The sequence below is a fragment of the Rhopalosiphum maidis genome, chromosome 4, assembly GCF_003676215.2.
Source record: "Rhopalosiphum maidis isolate BTI-1 chromosome 4, ASM367621v3, whole genome shotgun sequence".
Lineage (NCBI taxonomy): Eukaryota > Metazoa > Arthropoda > Insecta > Hemiptera > Aphididae > Rhopalosiphum > Rhopalosiphum maidis.
This window is the reverse complement of record NC_040880.1, coordinates 5,983,293-6,005,890: the sequence shown is the minus strand read 5'-3', so window position 1 is coordinate 6,005,890 and position 22,598 is coordinate 5,983,293. Positions and strand designations below refer to the sequence as shown.

Sequence of the window (22,598 nt, the reverse complement as noted above, 5' to 3'; positions counted from 1 at the left end):
CAATTATATTTGTTAGAATGGCTCAGCAAAGTTACCAATGCAAATGTTATCATTTTAATTTAGTTGATTATCATAGACACATATTTTATAATTATCATTATTTTTTCAATACAAGTATTAGCTTAGATAATTTATATATTTTTAAAATATTAAAACATTAAATATTAGGAATAAAAATAGCATTACATTTTGTGTGCAATTTCTTCCAGCCAATCAGTTATAAAAATTGAAAATTTAAATCTGAGTTTTTTTTTACTCATAAACAAATATATTTTTAAATAATAAATGTTATAATAATATGTAATTTATAGCACGATTCTAACGATAACATATATATATATATATATATATATATATATTCGTTTTAAATAATATTGATCATTAAAATATACAACCATTTATGTAGTTTGAAATTTCAAATTAGTATACATATATTAATTGTTCATCTTTTGAATTCTACTTTCATGTTAAAATAAAGATAACTAAAATATAAATGGTTTAAATAAAATGTTATTTTTAATTAATTCATATCTTAGATTCGAAGTATACATTGTTTTCGTAAATTACAATAATTTTTAATATTCAAAAATTTTAAAAATTGTATACAATATTCTTTATAAATAGTTCTTGCATTAAAACTAATCAAATGTATTATACATTCATATTTTTCATAAACGTTTATAGTTCAAATTTAGACGATGTATGTCAAAATCAGGAACAAATATGAAATATATTATATTTATTAATTACAATCTTCAAATCACTCTACGCCATATTCACAAGTTCACAACACACAATTATCTGAGTTTCTGAAGTATAAATAACTTATATACACCACAAAATTAATGATACTATAATAATAATTATAATTTAATAAGTCGAAAAGATATCTGCCTTTTTTGATTTATTAGGCATTTTATATAGAGTTATTTGAAAACCATTCGACTACGTCACTTCAGCAAGATAATATAGATGCATAATTTAAAAGGAATTGAATCAATTATAAAGGTATATAATAATATTATAACAATTTATATAATATTTGATTATATATATTTATTTGCGTTAAGAACATTTACAACATTCTGCGTATTATTGTAGTACTATTGAAGGCATAAATAATTACATTAAATAGTTAATTATATTCTATTAATAATGTCTAATTCAAGTGTATATTTTAACAATTATTTCAATTGCCTAAAAGTAATTACACATAAAAATTTTTTACTAATTTTCATAAATATTATATAAAATCTATACTTTATTACCCATCCATAACAATATGACATGAAAATATTTCATTTCAATATTTAATTTTAATTTTTTATTTGCAATTTCTTCGTTTTGAACAATTGTTGGAAAAATGGAAAACTGTTTTTCTTTGTACGTGGTCTTGATTCATCGTTAAAGTCTACCGCATAAATACCAAATCTCTTCCTATAGAATGAAATTATTTATGTATATAAGTAATATCGTACATAGTACAACTGCACCAATAGGTACGTATTATTTATGTGTCAAAGTTACTAAATTACACATGCAAATTATGTATCCAAATTAAATGATTACCAATAGCCAAATGTGAATTCCAGTGTATCTATGAACGACCAAACACAGTATCCAAACACATTTATGTTTTCATCCAATGCTTCAAGTAATTTGTTCAAAATGCCCTGAAATAAAAATTTCTTTCTCACTATATCAGTTCATAAGTTATAAGGTGGACATTGTATGATGTATAAACATGATGAATTTAGGGGTATAGGATTTCTATGCAATAAAACATTGTAAAATATGTATTTTATTTATCAAAATTTGCAAAAATATACTATTATTATATTATTATATTATGTATTTTTTAATTTTTTAATGTAAACGATCGCGATTAGATCGGAAAATAGATTTATATTGGTTGAAATTCCATTACACGTCGAATGATGGAGTTGTTGGTGCATATTTAAACAATACGATTTGTCCAATATTTAAAACAACATTACATATTTTTCTTCCGATTCGTATACACCGTTTATAATACTACACATTTTTAAAAGGGGTTTGAATCCCTTATTATTATTTAGTAACAAGTGAATTTTAGTTTAGATAGTTATATAGTTGACAATTAGACAAATAACTCAATAATTAAACACAACATTAAATAAATGCCATTTAAATAAACAAGATTTTCAAAACTGCAATTTGAGTATTACGTTAAAAATATAAAAAAATATGCAAAAAAAAAAAATTGTTCTATTTAATCAGAAATAAGCCAAATCGTAGATATATCTCACAACCAATCAATTTGGACTTAAACGAAAAAAAATGAAAATGCAAAGAAATCCTAGCCCTAATGATGATCATACAAAATAATTCAAAAAATGCTTTATATTCTTAGTTTAGTTTCATCTATAGGACATCGTAAAAATGTAAATTACCGTACATTACATTATGCATTACGTATAACTTACAGTATGATAAGCTATTTTTTTTTCACTTTCATCGATGCCATCTTCCTCAGGAAATCCGTTCTCACCAATAAATATTTTTGGATTATTCATTTTCTCATTAATCCATTTCAAGCAATTTAAAAATCCTTCGAAAACCTTTAATCATACGAATTAACGTTTCAACGATCAATAAAATTGATTCATTTTTAAAATAGAAGAAAATATATTAATATATTACTTCAGTTTGTGTAGTACTATGAAGGTCCATGAAATATCCTCGATCTCTTCTTTTAAGATTAGGTTCAGCAGCATATTCTTCATCGGTCATTGGTCGCACTTTTACACTACTATAATAGTTGAATACAATAAAATCGAATGAATCTATAAAAATAATTTGATATTTTAGCGTGATATTCAAAACTGCTTAAAATTATTTGAATCTTCATTAGGATATTTTTTTTTTATTTATGTCGATACATATGCGTTCATAGAAAAAAAAATTGATGATAGAATTGAAATGTGTAACACGGAAAGAAAAATTGTGTTTGATTGTATTAAATGCAATTCTAAAAAATCAGTGATAATGACATATATTTGAACACATGCTAAAATGCTATTAGTGATGTATATTTTAAAACATTGATAACGTGATGTTGGTTTATTTAACAATATAAAGATTATTATGTAAATATTTTGTTGTAATAAACAAAGAATTTGGACACGTCTTTTACCTTTAATTAATTTCTGTTCATATTCTGTAAACTGTGTAACTCGGTCGAGTCGTATTTTTTCTTTTTTGTTAGTCCTAGCAATAGCCTCTAAAAATTCTTCTGGATATTTTCCAGTAGATAATATATGGGCTATTAAACCAAACTAAACAGTAATTAATTACATTAATATATGAATATAAAAATGTGTTACAAACAATATTTTATTGAATAATTACTGTATAAATTCTTGCGGATTCAGCAGATTTTATATGTTCTGGATTATTTGGGTCTTTGGGGTAAAACCAAGTTCCATCAATGGCAATACTTATTTGTCCTGATACAGATGAAGTATGAATTATCGTAGTTTAATAGAAAAGTACACAAAAATAATTATAAGTTGTAATTATTAACTAAATTGGTCATAAAAAACACATATTTTGGTAAATAATGTTTTACCTTTTTGTTTTTCTTTAAATTCATCATTGTATAGATTATAAACCAATGCATGTCCATTAATAAAGTTATGTAATGCTAGATAATCAGAAATTCCACTAAATATTTGTTCTTGGTAACCAGGAGCAAAATGTTCAGAACCACATCCTTCAATCGATAGATGTATGTCTGCAGTTGTTGTCCAATATTTTACCTAATAGGTTAAAACTATTTGTTAAAACTTAAATAACACGTTATACTAAAATAGGACATCAATATATTTATCATATTTATTTCATATGTATAAATAATAAATAAACATACATAATTTTATATTATATGATTCAAATTTGCATATGTACTTACTCTGTCTCCAAAATTCTCAAAACAGATTCTGGCATAAGTTGGAAAAAAAAGATAAACAGTCCAATTAGCTAGTCCTCCAATTGTAGAGCAAGTTTCTATCATATCATAGCTGTACAAGGTTACCTATATTATTTTTTTAACGTAGATACATAAGATAAGTCGATATAATAGGGTTTTATTTTTTTGACCATATTTAAAACTTTTTGATAAGAAAAAATTGTATAAATACCATTGGCGTGATTCCATTTTCAATTAATTTGTCAATTAGATTATTATAATAAGCTATTCCAGCCTTTCCCAGTGTGTGATCATGTAATTTTGGAATAATTCTAGCTGGACTTATTGAAAATCGATAAACTTGAACCTGTTAATAACATTTGGTAATAAAATTATTTTTATTATTGCTATTGAAAATCAGAACTATTTAGTGTTTTATCGATAACTGACACCCAATTCCTTGAGAAGTTTGACATCTACATCTGTTTTGTGGTACGTATCCGCTGCTACATCTCCGTTGAAATTAAAATGTGTACCGTCTTCAATCGCAGATGATGGAAATTCGTATACTCCCATTCCCTTATATAAATCAGCTAATCTAGGTTTGATACCCTTCTGTATGTGTTTTTCAATTACTGATTCCGGTAAGTCTAAGAAGTATCTGAACGACTTGTTTGCTTCATTGGCATGAAAATAATGGTCCCAGGTTGATTCTGACTTATCTATGATTAAAAATGTTTTAGAAAACTTCTATAAATAATATTTATGATAAAAAAAAATAAAGGATCAATAAACCTTACTATACAAAACAACTATACAACAATCTTTATAGTAAAAGTACAAAACATTTTTCGAAATGCACCGTTTATATATATATATAATACTATAATTTTTTTTTTTAATAATGTTATATTTCAATTTAAAAGTTTTAATTTTTTTAAAATAGTATGTACCCAGTACCCAGTGAAAAAATTAAAAATCATCATATATTAATAATTATTTAAAGTTATAGATTAATAAAGAGTATTCTTATTTACCGTGATTCAAAGGTAAAGATATTTAAAATCGCAAGTAGTTATATGTAAATATTATATCAGAGGCTACATAATCGAAACATAATTGGTTTAATAACATTTATTAAATTAAATACAATTTAGTATCCTTCTACCGTAGTATTTAGTAATATTATGCTGTTGATAGTTTCTCGCTATACTTATTCTTGTACGTACCTACTCACTAGCTTATTATATTTAATTAATTTAATTACTCTTTACTACTAGCTTTCTTTGTGTTAGTTCCGCTACATGACTTTACAACGTTTTTATACAAATTATATATAATATTATTTAATTTTAAAAATATTTGCAATAATTAGCTTCTTAAATTGTTTTTATAACTAGATTTTTGAGAAACATAGAAACAAACATTTTTAATTTTAATTTTTTTTTTTTATTAAAATAGATAAATTGTAAATAGTTGGAACTGTAAATCATAGTAAGTATTATTGAGTATTGAAGTGAAACTCCGTTTCACCAAAATTAATAGTTTTAAATATTTAAAAATTAATATTTTTATCGAAATAGTTTTTTTGATTTTTAATTAGGTACATTAAATAAGTTTTTTATAAACCCAAAATAATGATAAATTTCATAGAAAACAATTTTTTTTATCAATATACATATTTTGCTTAAAAAATCTATCATTGAATAGGCTTTCAATTAAAATTGAATATTTAATTTTATAATAAATTTAATTTTTTATAGTTAAGATATTTGATAACAAATTTTAAAAAGTAAACTATAATATTTAAACCAGGGCTTGAAATCGAAATAAAAATTTTTGATTTTAATTTCAATTTTGCTTATCGATATCATTTATTTCCGATTTCGATTTAAAAATAATATATTGATTTTGTGGTTTTATGATTTTTTTATTGATGCAGAAAATCGATTTAATTATATTATGATTTCGATTTAAGCTTAATTTTAAAATTTACAATATTGGAAAAAGTATTTTTCCAAACATTTTATTTAACAAGCCAAACGTGTGTAGGTACCTATCAAAATAAAACTTGCAATAACAACAAGTCAACAACAATCGCTCGTCGAACCCCGATTCCTATTATAGTATTATCCTATAATATGTATTATGTATACTATATTGTAAATATTCTATTCTCAGAAAACAAAATATTAGACATTAGCTATTAATTATCAGTAGTTATTACTATACACACTATTGTGCATGATATACAATAATATGTGTAGTCAATGTTATTACCCAATTTAACAATGAGTGTGCCTATGAACAATATAAAATATAAATATACCTGATGTCTATATGCTTGTATACTTTTGAATTTAAAATTAAAATTATTTTTTACATTTATTTAAAATTGTTTTGATAATGTAATGATTTTGATTTTAATATAAATTATCGATTTTAACTTTTATCAATTTTAATAGAAATTTTGAAAATCATTAACAAGCATTCACGATTTTGATATTACTTTTGATTTTTTAAAAGATTTTTAACGATTTTTATCGATATTTAAAATCGATTTAAAGCCTTGATTTAAACTTAATATTTTATAATATAATTGAAGCAAAACCTTTAAAAAAATGAGAAAATCAATTAAAAGAAAACTTACCTTCATTCCAAGCACCTTCTACTTGGTAAGCAACAGTCGCCGTTCCAAGCAGAAAATTTTCAGGAAATTGCTTCGTTGATACGAAACTGTCAGCTATAATTTTATTTTTAAACAAATTGTTAAACTTGTTATTTTTCATAATTATTTAAAAATATATACTTACGGTTTGCTATAACATTTGCCATTTTTTTGAAGAGATGTAAATAATGCTTTACGAGTCTTTGAAATTGATTTAAATTCTAAGGATTTATTTCATAGAATTTAGTACAATCGAACAGACGAAAATTGAAGAATATTATTCGAATTATATATAGGCATATTTTCAATACCTATATATATATAATATATATTATTGTCCATTCATCATTTATTTTATTGATAAATTTGATAAATGACTTTTACATAAAAATTATCGATAGATTAGATACTCTTTAATTGGTATTCAAATGAGACTATTAAAATTTATTATATTTATATTTATTTTGCTGTTAATGAAGATTAATGTTTATAATGCTTAGATAAACAAATAAATAACTATACATTTTTAATTTTGTAGTAATTTCAGACGTATTTTATATTTGAAAATAATTAATATGCTTAAATTATAGCTAATTATTTTTTTACAAATTGTATTTTATATATTTATCAATTTAGGTTAATAAACAATATAGATCAAACAAATTAATCATTTACGTTATCATATTATTTCTAAAAATTGTTAAAAATCAATTTTAACGACCTAATTTCTGTGAGAGATAACACTAGATTTGTTGGTTTAACAAAAACATATTTTATAACATTTAAAATCGGTAATATTTAAGCAATGAAAATCTTGAGGAAATAGTCCTAATTTTTGTGTTTTTTTTAAATATTAAGAAATATTAACTAATTATTATCTTTGCTACTGTTAAATGTGTACAAAATATTGTTATTATTAACGTTTATTTAAAGTTTTTTAACGTCTATTGAACATAACCAGGAACGGCGAGAACCGTAGGATATTATACATTTTATTATTTATTTTTAATTTAATATAATTTATTTTATATATTTAATATTAAGTTTAACATATCTATTAGAGAACTACTTAATGGTGATATACACTTAAAATATACTGTATAGAACTGTAACTTCCTTAGTTTTATTCCTATTAATGTTATTATCTCCTTTTAAAATATTAAAGTGTGTGTCATATATTGCTATTGTTTATTTTATTAATATTAAAAATATGAGTCATCTAATAGAAATTGTAAGTTTGTAGACTAATCAACATATTTTGTTTATGTAATTAATGTTTTTATGCTCTAAGATAAATTAATAATTATGAATCTTAAATAAATAAATTAAGCCTTTTAGTTCAGTTATTTAAAATTAAGTTAATGGGATCAAATAGTATAACTCAACTATACACTATAATCGAAAATAATAGAATATTTACGGCTGTTATTGATAGTACTATTTATATTCTACAACAGTAGGTATATTTTATTTATAATATAATTTTTTGAGCAGAGCGATAATAATTTTTGGTAGATATTGACTGTGTCGAGCGAAGAAAGAAAAATTTTTTTGTGGTTATCTAAATTTTAAAAATCAAGACATTATTTACCAATACATCCCTCACTATACCTATACAATTATATAGGTATTTTGATAAAAAGGATAGTTAGGTACTTGTCTTATAAATATATAAAAACACTTTAAGATATGCCTGCATCATATTTTTAATTTTTATTAAAAAAATTCAATGATATGTACATTTTTATTTTAGGAAGTCGTACAAATATCTGCATATTTTGTTTTGATAGACTTATAGACTTATGAAATAATACTCTTTCAGCTACGACTACAACAAAATAATATACAGGCTGAATTCCACTATATTGGTTTTTTTGGACGTGATGATTTATCATTTAATTCAAATAAAGTGCATCAATTAAACAGATCAGTGGTTCCCAAACATTAACAATCACGGAACCCTTGAGAAATAGTTTATGTTTCGTAGTGCCCAACTTTTTTAAATAATATAAAATAATAAATTTTAATAATATATAAATAATCCAAATATAATGTTAAATAATTTTATAAATTATCACATACATATGGCGGAAACACCTAGGTTCCACGGAACACGCTCTGGGAAACGATGCAATAGATTTCATGCATCAGATTTGGCATTTCACACCAATTTTAAAATCAGAATTTTATTTTTTAAAAGATGCTGATGAAGTAGGAAAAATATTTTGTACAATTTGTGGATCAGTATTATCTATAGAACAAAATGGACGTTTAGATATAATACAACATACTAAAAGAGAAAAAAAACACTTATTGTTATTATCAGCTGCATCAAAACTTGATTGACAATTTTTCAATTATTATATTTATATGGTTAATTAAAGTGTTTTAACTTTATTTTTATGGTCACTCTACTGTATTATAGCATATTGGTATTATGATCGAAATCATATTAATTTATATACATAAATATATAAACATTTTAAAATACAGCTGAAAAATAATTTGTATTTATACCTATTAGAGAAATTCAACAATATTATGTACATTTTTATTTCAACAATGTTAAAAGATATCTGCATATTTAATTTGATAGACATGTAGATTTTTGCGATAATACCTTTCAACTACGACACTTTAGCAAGATAATATAGACTCCATATCATAGAGGCTGAAATGTCGTTTTAGCTCAGAGTCGTTTTTTGGATGCGATGATTTATCATTAAATTCAAATAAAATGCACCAATACAGTAGATACTTACTTAATGACAAGACACACACAAAAACCAACCATACAGTAGAGTGCCTTACGCAGACTTTTTACTGTACATTTTTAAGCTTAAGTAGTTTTTGAACTATTTAATTTAATATTTACAAAGGATAATTTATAGTCTACGCCTCTGTGATAATAGGTTTAAACTCTTGAAATGTCATGGCAGTTATTGTTAAAAATGTATGCTATTCAAAATCTATTAGGATCAAAATTATAATTTGAAAGAAATAAAATCAATTATAAAAGTTAATAATATTACAACAATTTATAAAATGTTTTTTAGACTTTGAGAAACGATGGAATAGATACATACTAAATAATGAAACACATACAAAACCTACCATATAGCAATATGACTTCAACAGAATTTTAACTGTACATTTTTAAGCTGAAGTAAATTTTAACTTATTTAATTTTATGATTACGAAAAAAAAATTATACACTATTCCTCTATGATAATAGGATTAAACGATTAAACTCTTAACACGCCATGGAGTTATTGAAATGTTTATATTTCAAAATGTATGTAAATTAAAATCTATGTGGATTAAAATTATAATTATAAAGGAATTATATCAATTATAAAGGTAAATAATAATATAACAATTTATATAATGTTTGCTAAGATATATATATATATATATTTATTTGCGTAAAAACATTGACAATATTCTATGTATTATTGAAGTAATATTAAAAGCATACTAGATACAATTTAACGTGTATAATAAATTAACAATCTATAACCATTACTACGTATTTTATTTTTATATTTCATTCTAAATTTTGTACTTGCAATTTCTTCGTTTTGAACAATTGTTGGAAAAATGGAAAACTATTTTTCTTTGTACGTGGTCTTGCTTCGTCATTAATGTCTACCGCATAAATTCCAAATCTCTTCCTATAGAATAAAATTATTTATTAAATATTATCGTAAATAGTTAAACTATAGGTACGTATTATGTGGGAGGCAAAGTTACTAAATTGCACATGCAAATAATGTATTCAAACTAAATGATTACTTATAGCCAAATGTGAACTCGAGTGTATCTATAAACGACCAAACACAGTATCCAAACACATTTATGTTTTCATCCAATGCTTCAAGTAATTTGTTCAAAATGCCCTGAAATAAAAATTTCTTTTTCCATATCAGTTTATAAATGATAAGTTAGACATTGTATAACCTATCTGCATGATGTTATATAATACTTAATCAAAAAATTTGTTTACATTATTAGTTTAGTTTTACCTAAAAGACATTGTGAGAATTATATTAAATGTATTACATATAACTTACAGTATGATAAGCTATTTTTTTTTCACTTTCATCAATGCCATCTTCCTCAGGAAATCCGTTTTCACCGATAAATATTTTTGGATTATTCATTTTCTCATTAATCCATTTCAAGCAATTTAAAAATCCTTCGAAAACCTTTAATCATACGAATTAACGTTTCAACGATCAATAAAATTGATTCATTTTTAAAATAGAAGAAAATATATTAATATATTACTTCAGTTTGTGTGGTACTATGTAGGTCCATGAAATATCCTCGATCTCTTCTTTTAAGATTAGGTTCAGCAGAAAATTCATCATCGGTCATTGGTCGTACTTTTACACTATTGTAATAGTTAAATACAATATAATCGAATGATCCTGTAACAATATATATTTGATATTATAGTACGATATTTCAAACTATTTAATAGGATTTTGAATCTCTGGCAAAATAATTAAAAGATAAAACGGTTTAATGATTCTTACCTTTAATTAATTTTTGTTCTTTATTTGTAAATTGTTCAACTCGGTGGACTCGTATTTTTTCTTGTTTGTTAGTCCTAGCAATATTCTCTATATATTCTTCTGGATACTGTCCAGTAGATAATATATGTGCTATTAAACCGAACTAAACAGTAATTTAATATATGAATATTAAGGTGTGTTATGAACAATATTTTAAAGAATAAATTACTGTTGACATTCTTGCGGTTTCAGCAGCTTTTTGATGTTCTGGATTATTTGGGTCTTTGGGGTAAAACCAAGTTCCATCTATGGCTATACTTATTTGTCCTGATACAGATGAAGTATGAATTATCGTAGTTTGATAGAAAAGTATACAAAAAAAAAATAGAAATTTTTATTAAGTAAATCAATCATAACTAAACACATATTTTGGTATATAATATTTTACCTTTTTGTTTTTCTTTGAATTCTTCATTGTATAATTTATAAGCCAATGCATGCGCTTTAATAAAGTAGTGTATTACTTTATAATCTGAAAATCCACTAAATATTGGTTCTTGGTAACCCGGAGCAAAATGCTCAGAACCAAATCCTTCAGCCGCTAAATGTATGTCCGGAAACGTTGTCCAATGTTTTACCTAATATTTTATAAATATATATTAATACTTAAATAATACGTTAAAATTTAGTATAACAATATATATGTGTTTATATTATCAATTAATATTACAATTTGTGCATGTACTTACTCTATCCCCGAAATTCTCGAAACAGATCCTCGCATAGGGTGAATAAAATGTATAAGTAATCCAATTTGTTAGTCCTCCAATTTTATTGAAAGATGTGCCTACATCATAGTTGTATAACGATACCTAAATCAATAATTGACTGTAATTTAATATTGCTTAGTTAAAGTCGGTACTTAATATATCGATAGCTTAGCAATACCTTTCTTTCACTTTTCTTAAATATTTACAATAATATAATGACATGATAAAATTGAATAAATACCATTGGTGTGATTCCATTTTCGATTAATTTATCAATTAGATTATTATAATAAGCTATTCCAGCTTTTCCTGGTAAATGATCATGGACATCAGGAACAATCCTTGGCGGACTTATTGAAAACCGGTAAACTTGAACCTGTTAATAAATTTTTAAAATTGAATTATAATTCATTAAAATTATTATTGAAAATTGGAACTGTTTAATGATCTATCGGAAACTTACACCCAATTCTTTAAGAAGTTTGACATCTACATCTGTTTTGTGGTACGTATCCGCTGCTACATCTCCGTTGAAATTAAAATGTGTACCATCTTCAATCGCAGATGATGGAAATTCGTATACTCCCATTCCCTTATATAAATCAGCTAATCTAGGTTTGATACCCTTCTGTTTGTATTTTTCGATTACTGATTCCGGTAAGTCTAAGAAGTATCTGAACGACTTGTTTGCTTCATTGGAATGAAGATAATGATCCCAGATTGATTCTGGCTTATCTGATATTAAAAATATTATAATAAAACAAACAATAAATTTCTAAAGTTATAGTATTTTCCATTTTTTGAAATAAATAGAAAATTATTTTATTTAAATTCAGGTCATAATTATTTATTTAATTTATTTTTGAATGTTTAGCAATGTTCCGTCGTTACAGAAAGTATCTTCGTACTTTTAAGAAAGATTATATATCTTATAACCTCTAGAAATTATATTTTGGGGACTAAACACATTTAAGAATAATATTATCCTTAGTATGAAGTATGATTTGAGTGGAAATTGAAGCTGATATAGATAGTAGAGACTTATAGATTTCAAAATTGCTTTAAAAAAGTGTATAAATTCTGCATTAATTATTTTAACATTTATTGCTATAATTTCAAAATTTATAAAAATGAATTAATAATATGGTGCTTATTTATATATAACACTAGATACTACATTCATCGAAAGACAATGGTTTGAGTTTGAAATGAGTTTATTTAAATTTACATAAAAATTGTTTATATTCAAATTAATTAAACCTTCGTTATTGAAACATTTTGAAATCAATAGAAAAATTATTTAAAAACCGATTTGTTGTTGAATAGAATTATAATTTTTAATCATATACTGTCTACTAATGAAAACACAATATTTTAAGTACTCGTAATTTACTTTAAGAATTGTAAAATGGGAGAAAGATAATTAATAAAATAAAATTGAAAGATTACATAAAAAAATATAACGACTATAAATATTCTCAATATTAAAATGAATATACACAATATGAAAATATATAATACAAAACATGAAAATATGAAAAATGTTGTTTTTTTTAATATTATTATTGCTAAAATATAGTAGTATTATTCAGATGCAAGTTATGTAACTTTTTATTTCCTAAGTTAATAGATTTGCAATTAAAATATTTATTATATTTTATAATAAATATATATTTTTTCATAGTCAGACATTTGATATACATTTTAGAAAGTTAACCGTAATATTTATACTTGAGTAAATTATAACTATAGACGTAGAACCTTTGAGAAAATAAGAATATCAATCCTACCTTCATTCCAAGCTCCTTCTACTTGAAAAGCTGCAGTCGTTGTACCAAGGAGAAAATTGTCAGGAAATTGCTTTGTTGATACGAAACTTTCAGCTATAATTTTTTTCAAAACAATTAAATTATTTTTTTAATTTTCGTAATTTTTTAAAAAGAAATATCTTACGCTTTGTATTTTCATTTGCCATATTGAACAGAAGAGATGAGAATAATTTTAAATGCGTCTTTAAATTTAATTTAAATTTTAAAGATTTATTTTGTCGAATTCAACGCGCTTGAATAGACGATTGTAGAAGAATATACTAATTTATAGACATTATAAAGGAATATATATATAACATAAATATATAAACGAATATGTCTATCAATCATTTTGTCTATAAATAAAATTGATAAAAAATGTCTGAAGCGCTTATAAAAATAGTTGCTAATCTACATAATTTTTAATAAAGGTATTCAGATAAAGTTAGTAAAATTTATTTTAACTGCTCCTCACTTGTTTTTAATACTGTAAATAAAATATTAGTCTTAAAAAAATCAGGGACATTAAACATAAATCAAACTAACTTGTTATAATTTATTGTTTAATAAATTCTTCAAAACCGAATTCAGAAAAATCTACTGCAGTACTAAAATAGGAATAATTTTACTAATAACCATAAATAATTAAATTAAATGAAACAAAGAATTATGTATAGTGAATATTATTGAAGATAAAATATTTAGGTATTCTATTATGTACGTTTTTTGAAAAGATTTATATATCTTATACACAGTTGCTCAGTTGATTATAATATACGATATATATACATTAATTAATAATTTATCAAAATATTTCAATTTTAAGCCATTGAGTTCAATCAAATGCATATTATATATTATTGTTTTCATAGTAATTTTCAAGTTACACAGTGTAATAGGTGTCCACCAATTTTTATTCGTTACAGATATTAAATACACAAGACGCAAAATTTCCCAAAAAATGAATAATGCACTATACAATTTGTACGTTGGTGATTGAAAATTTAAACAACAATAAATCGTATTTTTGTTGGAACAAATTACTCAATAACATCCTATGATTTATCTGTGAATTTTAAAATTTGTTTTTGTAACTGTCTGTAGAAATTTTTATCGTGTTTTTAGATTTATAAATGTTGTAAAAGACAATTACAGAATACACTAATACTTCAATAATAAATTTATATAAATCATCATTTAATAGGAATACATGATAAAATAGTATATATCAAGTTTTGAAAATAATATCCTTTTTAGTTTATTTACAGTCTTATTTAAACTAATTATACTTTATCATCGTTTATGTTTAAATAATACGTAATAATTATTAAGTATTAATCTCCTAATGATTGGAATAAAAATATACGCATTTAATTTATTTGCCAAATTCACAAATACAAAAAACATTTACACTGCTGTTTTTAATTGGAATATTAATTTTAATTAGATTAAGTTTATTTAGCTGATCTAAAATCATTATTATTTTAATACTTTGTATGAAGATAAATTTTTAAAGCTAAACACATGTATAATTAACACAAAAATAATCATACTCTTCATAGCATAATCTTTATTAATTAAAATTTATTGATACTTAATAGTAATAATATAATCAATCATATAATATTTTAAATTTTTAAACCACATAACATAATATAAAACATTTTGGATTCTGAGCGGAGAAATAAATGTATTGATTTTACAATGTTGTATATATTTATTTTTATACAAGTGTATACAAATTTAGTTAATAATCAAAACTCAGAGTACTTTTCAAAAGAATTGAAATATCAATTAAACAAATGGAGGAAAAACATAATTTTTTACACAAAACCAGTTTTTTGCAAAATCAATTTTCTTGTAATTCAAAAACGAAAAATCGATAGATAGGTACTTGAGATATATTGGAACGTTTAATACGTGTTATGTTTTAAAACATTTTTTTACATTTTATAGGTATATTTGAATATTTCACATTTTTGTTTTTTTATATATAAAATTATTGATATTAATAATTTTTGTTCGATAAAAAATATTGAAAATATAATACAAGAATTCTCATAAGTAGTTTATTTTGGAATCAAAAACAAATAAAAAATATTTTGTAAACAAATATTTTAAGTATGAATCTCAAAGTAATTAAATATTTAAACAAAAAATAATGATTTTAACTACTTTGTTGTATTATTAAAAACCAGAGGGAATTTGAAACTTTAACTTATATTATATATATGCATTTATCTGTGAATTTTAAAATTTGTTTTTGTAATTGTCTGTAGACATTTTTATCGTGTTTTTAGATTTATAAATGTTGTAAAAGACTATTACAGAATACACTAATACTTCAATAATAAATTTATATAAATCATCATATAATAGGAATACATGATAAAATAGTATATATCAAGTTTTGAAAATAATATAATTTTAGTTTATTTACAGTCTTATTGAAACTAATTATACTTTATTATCGTTTATGTTTAAATAATTTGTAATAATTATTAAGTATTAATTTCCCAATGATTAGAAAAAAGTATACACATTTAATTTATTTGCCAAATTCACAATTACAAAAAACAGTTACACTGCTGTTTTTAATTGGAATATTAATTTTAATTAGGTATAGTTTATTTAGCTGATCTAAAATCATTATTATTATAATACTTTGTATGAAGATAAATTGTTAAAGCTAAACGCATGTATAATTAACACAAAAATAATCATACTCTTCGCAGCATAATCATTATTAATTAAAATGTATTAATACTTAATAGTAATACAGTAAATTCCTATTACAACGAATACCAATACAACGAAAGTCATAGAAGTTCCCTGCCAAAAATCAGGGCTTATAAAGAGCTTATTCGAATTTTCGTTACAACGAAATTTCCGTTATTATGAAAACAAAAATTCTCATACGTAAGTTAAATATAATTATTTTCATAGATATTTTAAGTGCAAATCTAAAAGCAATTAAATAATTCAACAAAAAATAGTGATTTCATTTATCTTGTTGTAATAGTAAAGAGTATTGAAGTATAGAGAGAATTTAACACTTTGACATATATTACGCAATATCACAGTAACATTTTTAAAACGTTTAAATTAGCTTTATAATATTGTTTATTTTTACCACGAATTTAATCATATAGTTATAAGGTGAGTTAATATTATTTTAAAAGTTAATAACAACAATATGTAATATAAATTTATTATAATATTTTAATAATTAAATATTTATAATAAGATAATAATATAATGCGAAGTTTTGAGATAAAAATAATTCATGGTACCGTATTATTAAAATTAAAATAAATTATTATAAAGCCAACATAAATCCTTCATAAAATACTCTTGGAAATATATATAGAGAAAGACCATTTCTGCTCAGAATCGTTTTTTATATACATTTCATTGAATTCAAATTTAATACATTTGTCATTGTGGCTATGATAAATGAAGTCGGCATAATATACCTACCTTCGTTTAAATAATATGTTTGCTGATTTACTATGTATCATTACGTTTAAGTCGGTATCGCATTTATCATAATTATTATCTTACAATGTCTGGGTAACTAGTAATCTTATGCCCAAAAATATAAACACTAGAATATATATAATACACCTTTAATACTTTATAATTTATTTTTTTTGGGTGTAAATATTTTTTAATTTACTGCCAAAAGTACCGAATCAATAAATAGTACCTATTAAAATGGAAAATAGTCATTTTTAAATTGAATACAATAATAGTTATACGTTAATAGTTTGTAAATCCAACACTCCAAAGTCAGATAATATTACGTTATCCCAATTTCGGTAATTTGAATTAGATTGTATTGAAACATTTTTGTTTATACTATTTGAATTTTATAAATAAACTTTAATATAACAATAATTTATGTACATTTATTTTGGTCAGTATGGTGTAGAAAGTCCACAATGGCAAATGTTATCGTTTTAATTTTGTTGTTTATTATGTATATATTATCGTTAGTTTTTTCAATGCGAGCAAAATATAAAAAACAATTATTAACCATTTAAAATACTAAAGCAATAAGCATAAAAAATAAAAATAACGTTATATTTCGTGCAAGATTTTTCTTCCAGCCAATCACTTATAAAAATTAAAAATTTAAATATGAATTTTTTACTCATATATCAGTATATTTTTAAATTATTAATCTTACAACAATATGTAAATTATGAACACGATTCTGATGATAACCTATATAACTATATATTAATATATATGATATTGGTTACAAATAATATGGGTTATTAAATTATAAAATTTATGTAATTTGAAAATAAATTTATTTTAATTTTTCATCTTTTGAATTCTATTTTCACGTTAAAATAAAGTCAATCAAAATATACAAATAGTTGTAATAAAATGTTATTTGTATTGAAATAATGTTTAAGATAACTATTATTAAATATCCGGTGAATTTAAAATGTATTTAAATGTTTTCGTATAGGGTCATTAAGTATGCTTATTCCAATTTATTCGTTTAATATTGAATTTATTCATGTCTTAACTTCTAAATATATATATCTATATTTTTTATAAGTGTTTATAGTTCAAATTTTGACGATATTTGTCAAAATCACGAACATTTTTTTACTATACTACTATTGTATGTAATAAATAATAATTACTATTTTCAAATCACTCCACACCATATTCATTACTCACAACTATTTGAGTTTCTAATGTAGAAATGATTTATAAAGTATAATAATATTACTATAATAGTTGTAATTTAATGAAACATAAATATGATATTGTTGGTGGAAAATTTTTCAATATACTGTACTTTTCCTATTGGTATTATGATAAAAAAAGATAATTACTTATATATATATATATTTACATAATTAGATTTTAAATTTTATTAGAAAAATTCAACTATCTGAAAATTTTTATTACTTCAATACAGCGAAAAGATATATGCATTATTTGATTTGATAGACATGTAGACTTATGCGATAATACCATTCAAGTACGACACTTTAGCAAGATAATGTTATAGAGGCTGAAATGTCGTTTTCGCTCATAATCGTTTTTCGGGTGCGGTGATTTATCATCGAATTCAAGTATAATGCACCAATACAGTTGATCCTCATACTTAATGATGAAACACACATTAAACCTGCCATACAACAGAAGGACTCCTGCTGGTTTTTTACTGTAAACAGTTAATCTAAAGTAGTTTGTGCACTATAACTTTATGTATTCAAATGATAATGTAGTATAGTCTATGGTATAAAATTAAGACTCGTCTCGGAAGTTATTGAAATGTTTATATTTCTGTATTTACACTATTCAACATCTATTATGATTATTAGCCTAGTTTTGCCTAAAGATAAATTCAAAATTTAACATCCTAAATGGAATGATAGTTTTTAAAATGTAAATATTAAGTTTATTGCCGAAGAAAATGGATAAATCGATTATTGTAGTGTAGATGAACTAAATTGGCAATTATACGTACATCATAAGGTTTTCTTTGCTGCCGGCATTACGTCATCACGACGTGTTGATATCATTTGTTTGCTGATATTGTACAATAAATCATCGATATTATACCGATAATATAAATTATTTTCATACCAAATGTCAAATGTTTTTTTTTTAAGTTAGGGTATTTTATACTATGGCGGTTACCGGCAAGTTAGGTCAGCCGTCGACAGTATCTACATAATATATTATCATTTAAGAGATATAGTATGTTCTATTACAATAAATCACTCTTAAGCAACCATCAAAATTGTCAAATTTTAAAATTTTAAACAATAAGACTATTTGTATGTTCAAGAAATTAAGTGTGAAAGTTAGTAACCGTTCTTATGTATAAAGTGAATGTCAAGTGTTTTCATTGATTAACTCAGTGTAATGTATGACATAAGTTTTGATCTAATGATAAAAACCATTGCATACAAAAAACGTTTCTGAGCAAAGACGGTCTGACAAACCTATATTACTATTATTTATGTAATAAGTATATAGCCTATTCTATGCTATATATTATATTTTATGTTGCTATTGTAGTAATTTATTTTATTATTAATTGTAATATGGATAATGAATTAATTTTTGTCAAAAACTGGTTTTGCGTAAAAATTCTTGCTTTTCGACCATTTTATTTTTTTCTTATTTATTTTAAAAATTGCTTGGCATTTTAAATGTTTATCTCCAGAAAGTGTCAACTAGATTACATTTTTTATAAAAAACTATCACCAATTGTTATTGTAAAATCAATACAATTATTGCTTTGTTAAGATTCTAAAATGCATTTATAGTGAATATAATTATTTGTATTTATTGTGATTCAGTAAACATATTTATTTAATAATATTATTATATACGTACAGTACCACATCTCTATTTAGTATTGTAAAGTGTATTTACAATTTATTTAAAAAATGATGGTAACAATTTTTATACTTTAACATTCTTATTGGAAATTTTGTAATATTAACTCTTTCATAGAATAATGTTTTAATTTAAATTAGTAATAATAATGATAACCAATATGGTAATAATATAATATGAAGTAATTAGATAAATGAAAAATACTAAATACTAAACAGGATTAATTATGAAATTTGTTTCATAATAGTTTCAGTTCTGTAATAGGTAATTATAATAATCCGATTAAACTTTAACTTCGTGTACATCGGCATGGTAGATTACTGATATATAATAATATCATACAAGTGTCAAAATCAAACTTTAAATCTACTTCTATGCAATGATGAAAGCTTAATACAGTTACTTAAGAGTTTATTACGTAGGTACAGTACATTTTGAGTTCACACAATAGATCTACGAATTGTAATTCGTTTAATAATAATTTATGTAGTTACAGAGAGATACCTGCCGAATAATCTTTCATTATATTCTATTTCTATAATAACATATAATATTAATTCCTAATAAACAGTGGCGAAAATTTCTTACAGCGTTTTGCTGTAGCACCATTATCTATATGCCAGTAAATATAATATTATATTCATTTTAAAATCGATTAATTTTAACATGATGACGTTTAATATATTATATTTTTTAAAAATCATTGTGTAATGATTGTCTTCTAAGTATAATTTATTATAATCATTTTTTTAATCGATTAAATACGTCATAACGCATAATTTGATTTGTTAAATGTTATTCTAATTAAATTACATTTTCAACTATTATTATTTATGAACTGTTAATAATATCAAGTTTTGAGAAAATGTGTTGTGTGTAAGCATTTTGTTTGTTGCAAGTTTATTACATAATTAATTAGACATATTTTATGATAACAAAGTAATTATTGTAGATTAATAATTTGGTTTTTGTTAAAATAAAGTTTTAAAAACTTACCTACATCTGTCCTCCTATTTATACTTTGTATGAATCATATTTATCTTATTGACATAAGAATATGACAACACGTACTATTATGCATTTTAGGTATATTTTAGTATTACAGTCGATTCAGCTTGATTGGGACACATCGGTTGCGTGTTATTTTGTCCCAATAAAGCGGTTGTCCCATTAATCCGAAATACAAAAACGAACATAAAATTTTTTGAAACACTGATTTTTTTTTAATATATATTTTTAATATTTCAAATTACAAACTATTATAGAAAGTAATTGATAGTACAAAAAGAAAAACATGATATTGCGTTATCATATTGTATATCAAATTTGAACATACGATAAGATAAAATTTAATCTAATAATCGAGACGGTCGCGATTGTCATACTATTGATCTATTAATATACTCGATAAAAATGTCCCAATATTATACGGATTCGTGGCCCAGATAAGCGGTGAACGTTCACCCTACAACTACAATGCATTTGTTTTCGTAATTGAAGAATTGTCCCTATTAAGCGGTCGTCTTCATTAACCGGTGTCTCTATTAAGCGGAATCGACTGTACATCTTGTTTGATGCAATATTGTATGAGTGTCTAGTAAGAAACATCTTATTTTTATTTTATTATTTTCTGTTAAGAATTTTTCGGAGTAAAATATTTTACTTGAATCATAAAATTTTAAAATTTAATATAACTTTTAGTACTTATAACTATCTCTTAAAAAGACATATGGTAACAACTATAAACGGCTTATTGTAACTAGTGATTCTGGAAATGGTCAAGTTGTTTTCCAGAAATAATTTAATGAATATTTTAAATGATGCATCATTTAAATCTACGTAATAAACAAAAATAAAATAATTAAGATAATTTGTTTTCTGCGAGATTTAAAAACGTTACAAAAGGTTGACCTTATCTTAATTATTTTTAAATAAATCGGTATAATTCAATGCATAGACATTACAAATATTTAGGCTATTTTTATTATTATTTAATATTATAATGTGTAATCTTGATTTATAACTTTATAACTTAAAAATTATAAATTTGTAGTAAATTATAACATTTGAAAATTTAATACACCAAAAACAATTTGGAACTTTAAACTTTACAAAAAAAATATTTTACGTATGATTAATGGTTATAATGCAGTACTTATTTGTTTGTTAATTAATAACAGTTATTTATTTCATTTGTAAGTATAACTAAAGAAATTAATAAATTATTCTATTTAGATATATTTCATATTTTCAAATATAATTAATTAATATTTGAATAAAAAATTAGTCATATTAAATCTATTACTCTATTACTATCTATTAATAATTTAAAACGTCTCTACTTCCTAATCACTAAATTAGTTTTTATAATGTTTGCAAAACTAAACACAACATACTGGAGAAGAGAAGAAATTATAAGTGAAATAATATTTTTTTTTAACATAAATTATACAATATGAATTTTAGTTAGTTAAAAACTCATATTATAAACTGCATACCTAC

The 22,598-nt window shown here is 23.1% G+C and overlaps 2 protein-coding genes across 2 annotated transcripts; both read right to left on the bottom strand.

The window, feature by feature from the left end:
* Positions 1 to 1,047: 1,047 nt before the first annotated feature.
* LOC113550657 (myrosinase 1-like) lies at positions 1,048 to 6,898 on the bottom strand. Its single transcript, XM_026952627.1, has 12 exons — positions 6,763 to 6,898; positions 6,600 to 6,692; positions 4,400 to 4,671; positions 4,182 to 4,316; positions 3,953 to 4,075; positions 3,611 to 3,800; positions 3,391 to 3,488; positions 3,176 to 3,317; positions 2,683 to 2,825; positions 2,466 to 2,600; positions 1,570 to 1,673; positions 1,048 to 1,437 (listed from the first exon to the last, which is right to left on the bottom strand). Exons 1-12 carry the CDS (start codon positions 6,782 to 6,784, stop codon positions 1,317 to 1,319), a joined length of 1,578 nt encoding a protein of 525 aa, XP_026808428.1. The 5' UTR covers positions 6,785 to 6,898; the 3' UTR covers positions 1,048 to 1,316.
* A 3,264-nt stretch (positions 6,899 to 10,162) lies between these two features.
* LOC113550656 (myrosinase 1-like) lies at positions 10,163 to 13,997 on the bottom strand. The gene is made up of 12 exons (XM_026952625.1): positions 13,861 to 13,997; positions 13,698 to 13,790; positions 12,371 to 12,642; positions 12,149 to 12,283; positions 11,887 to 12,009; positions 11,586 to 11,775; positions 11,367 to 11,464; positions 11,159 to 11,300; positions 10,908 to 11,050; positions 10,691 to 10,825; positions 10,413 to 10,516; positions 10,163 to 10,291 (listed from the first exon to the last, which is right to left on the bottom strand). Exons 1-12 carry the CDS (start codon positions 13,880 to 13,882, stop codon positions 10,165 to 10,167), a joined length of 1,584 nt encoding a protein of 527 aa, XP_026808426.1. The 5' UTR covers positions 13,883 to 13,997; the 3' UTR covers positions 10,163 to 10,164.
* Between the last annotated feature and the right edge of the window lie 8,601 nt (positions 13,998 to 22,598).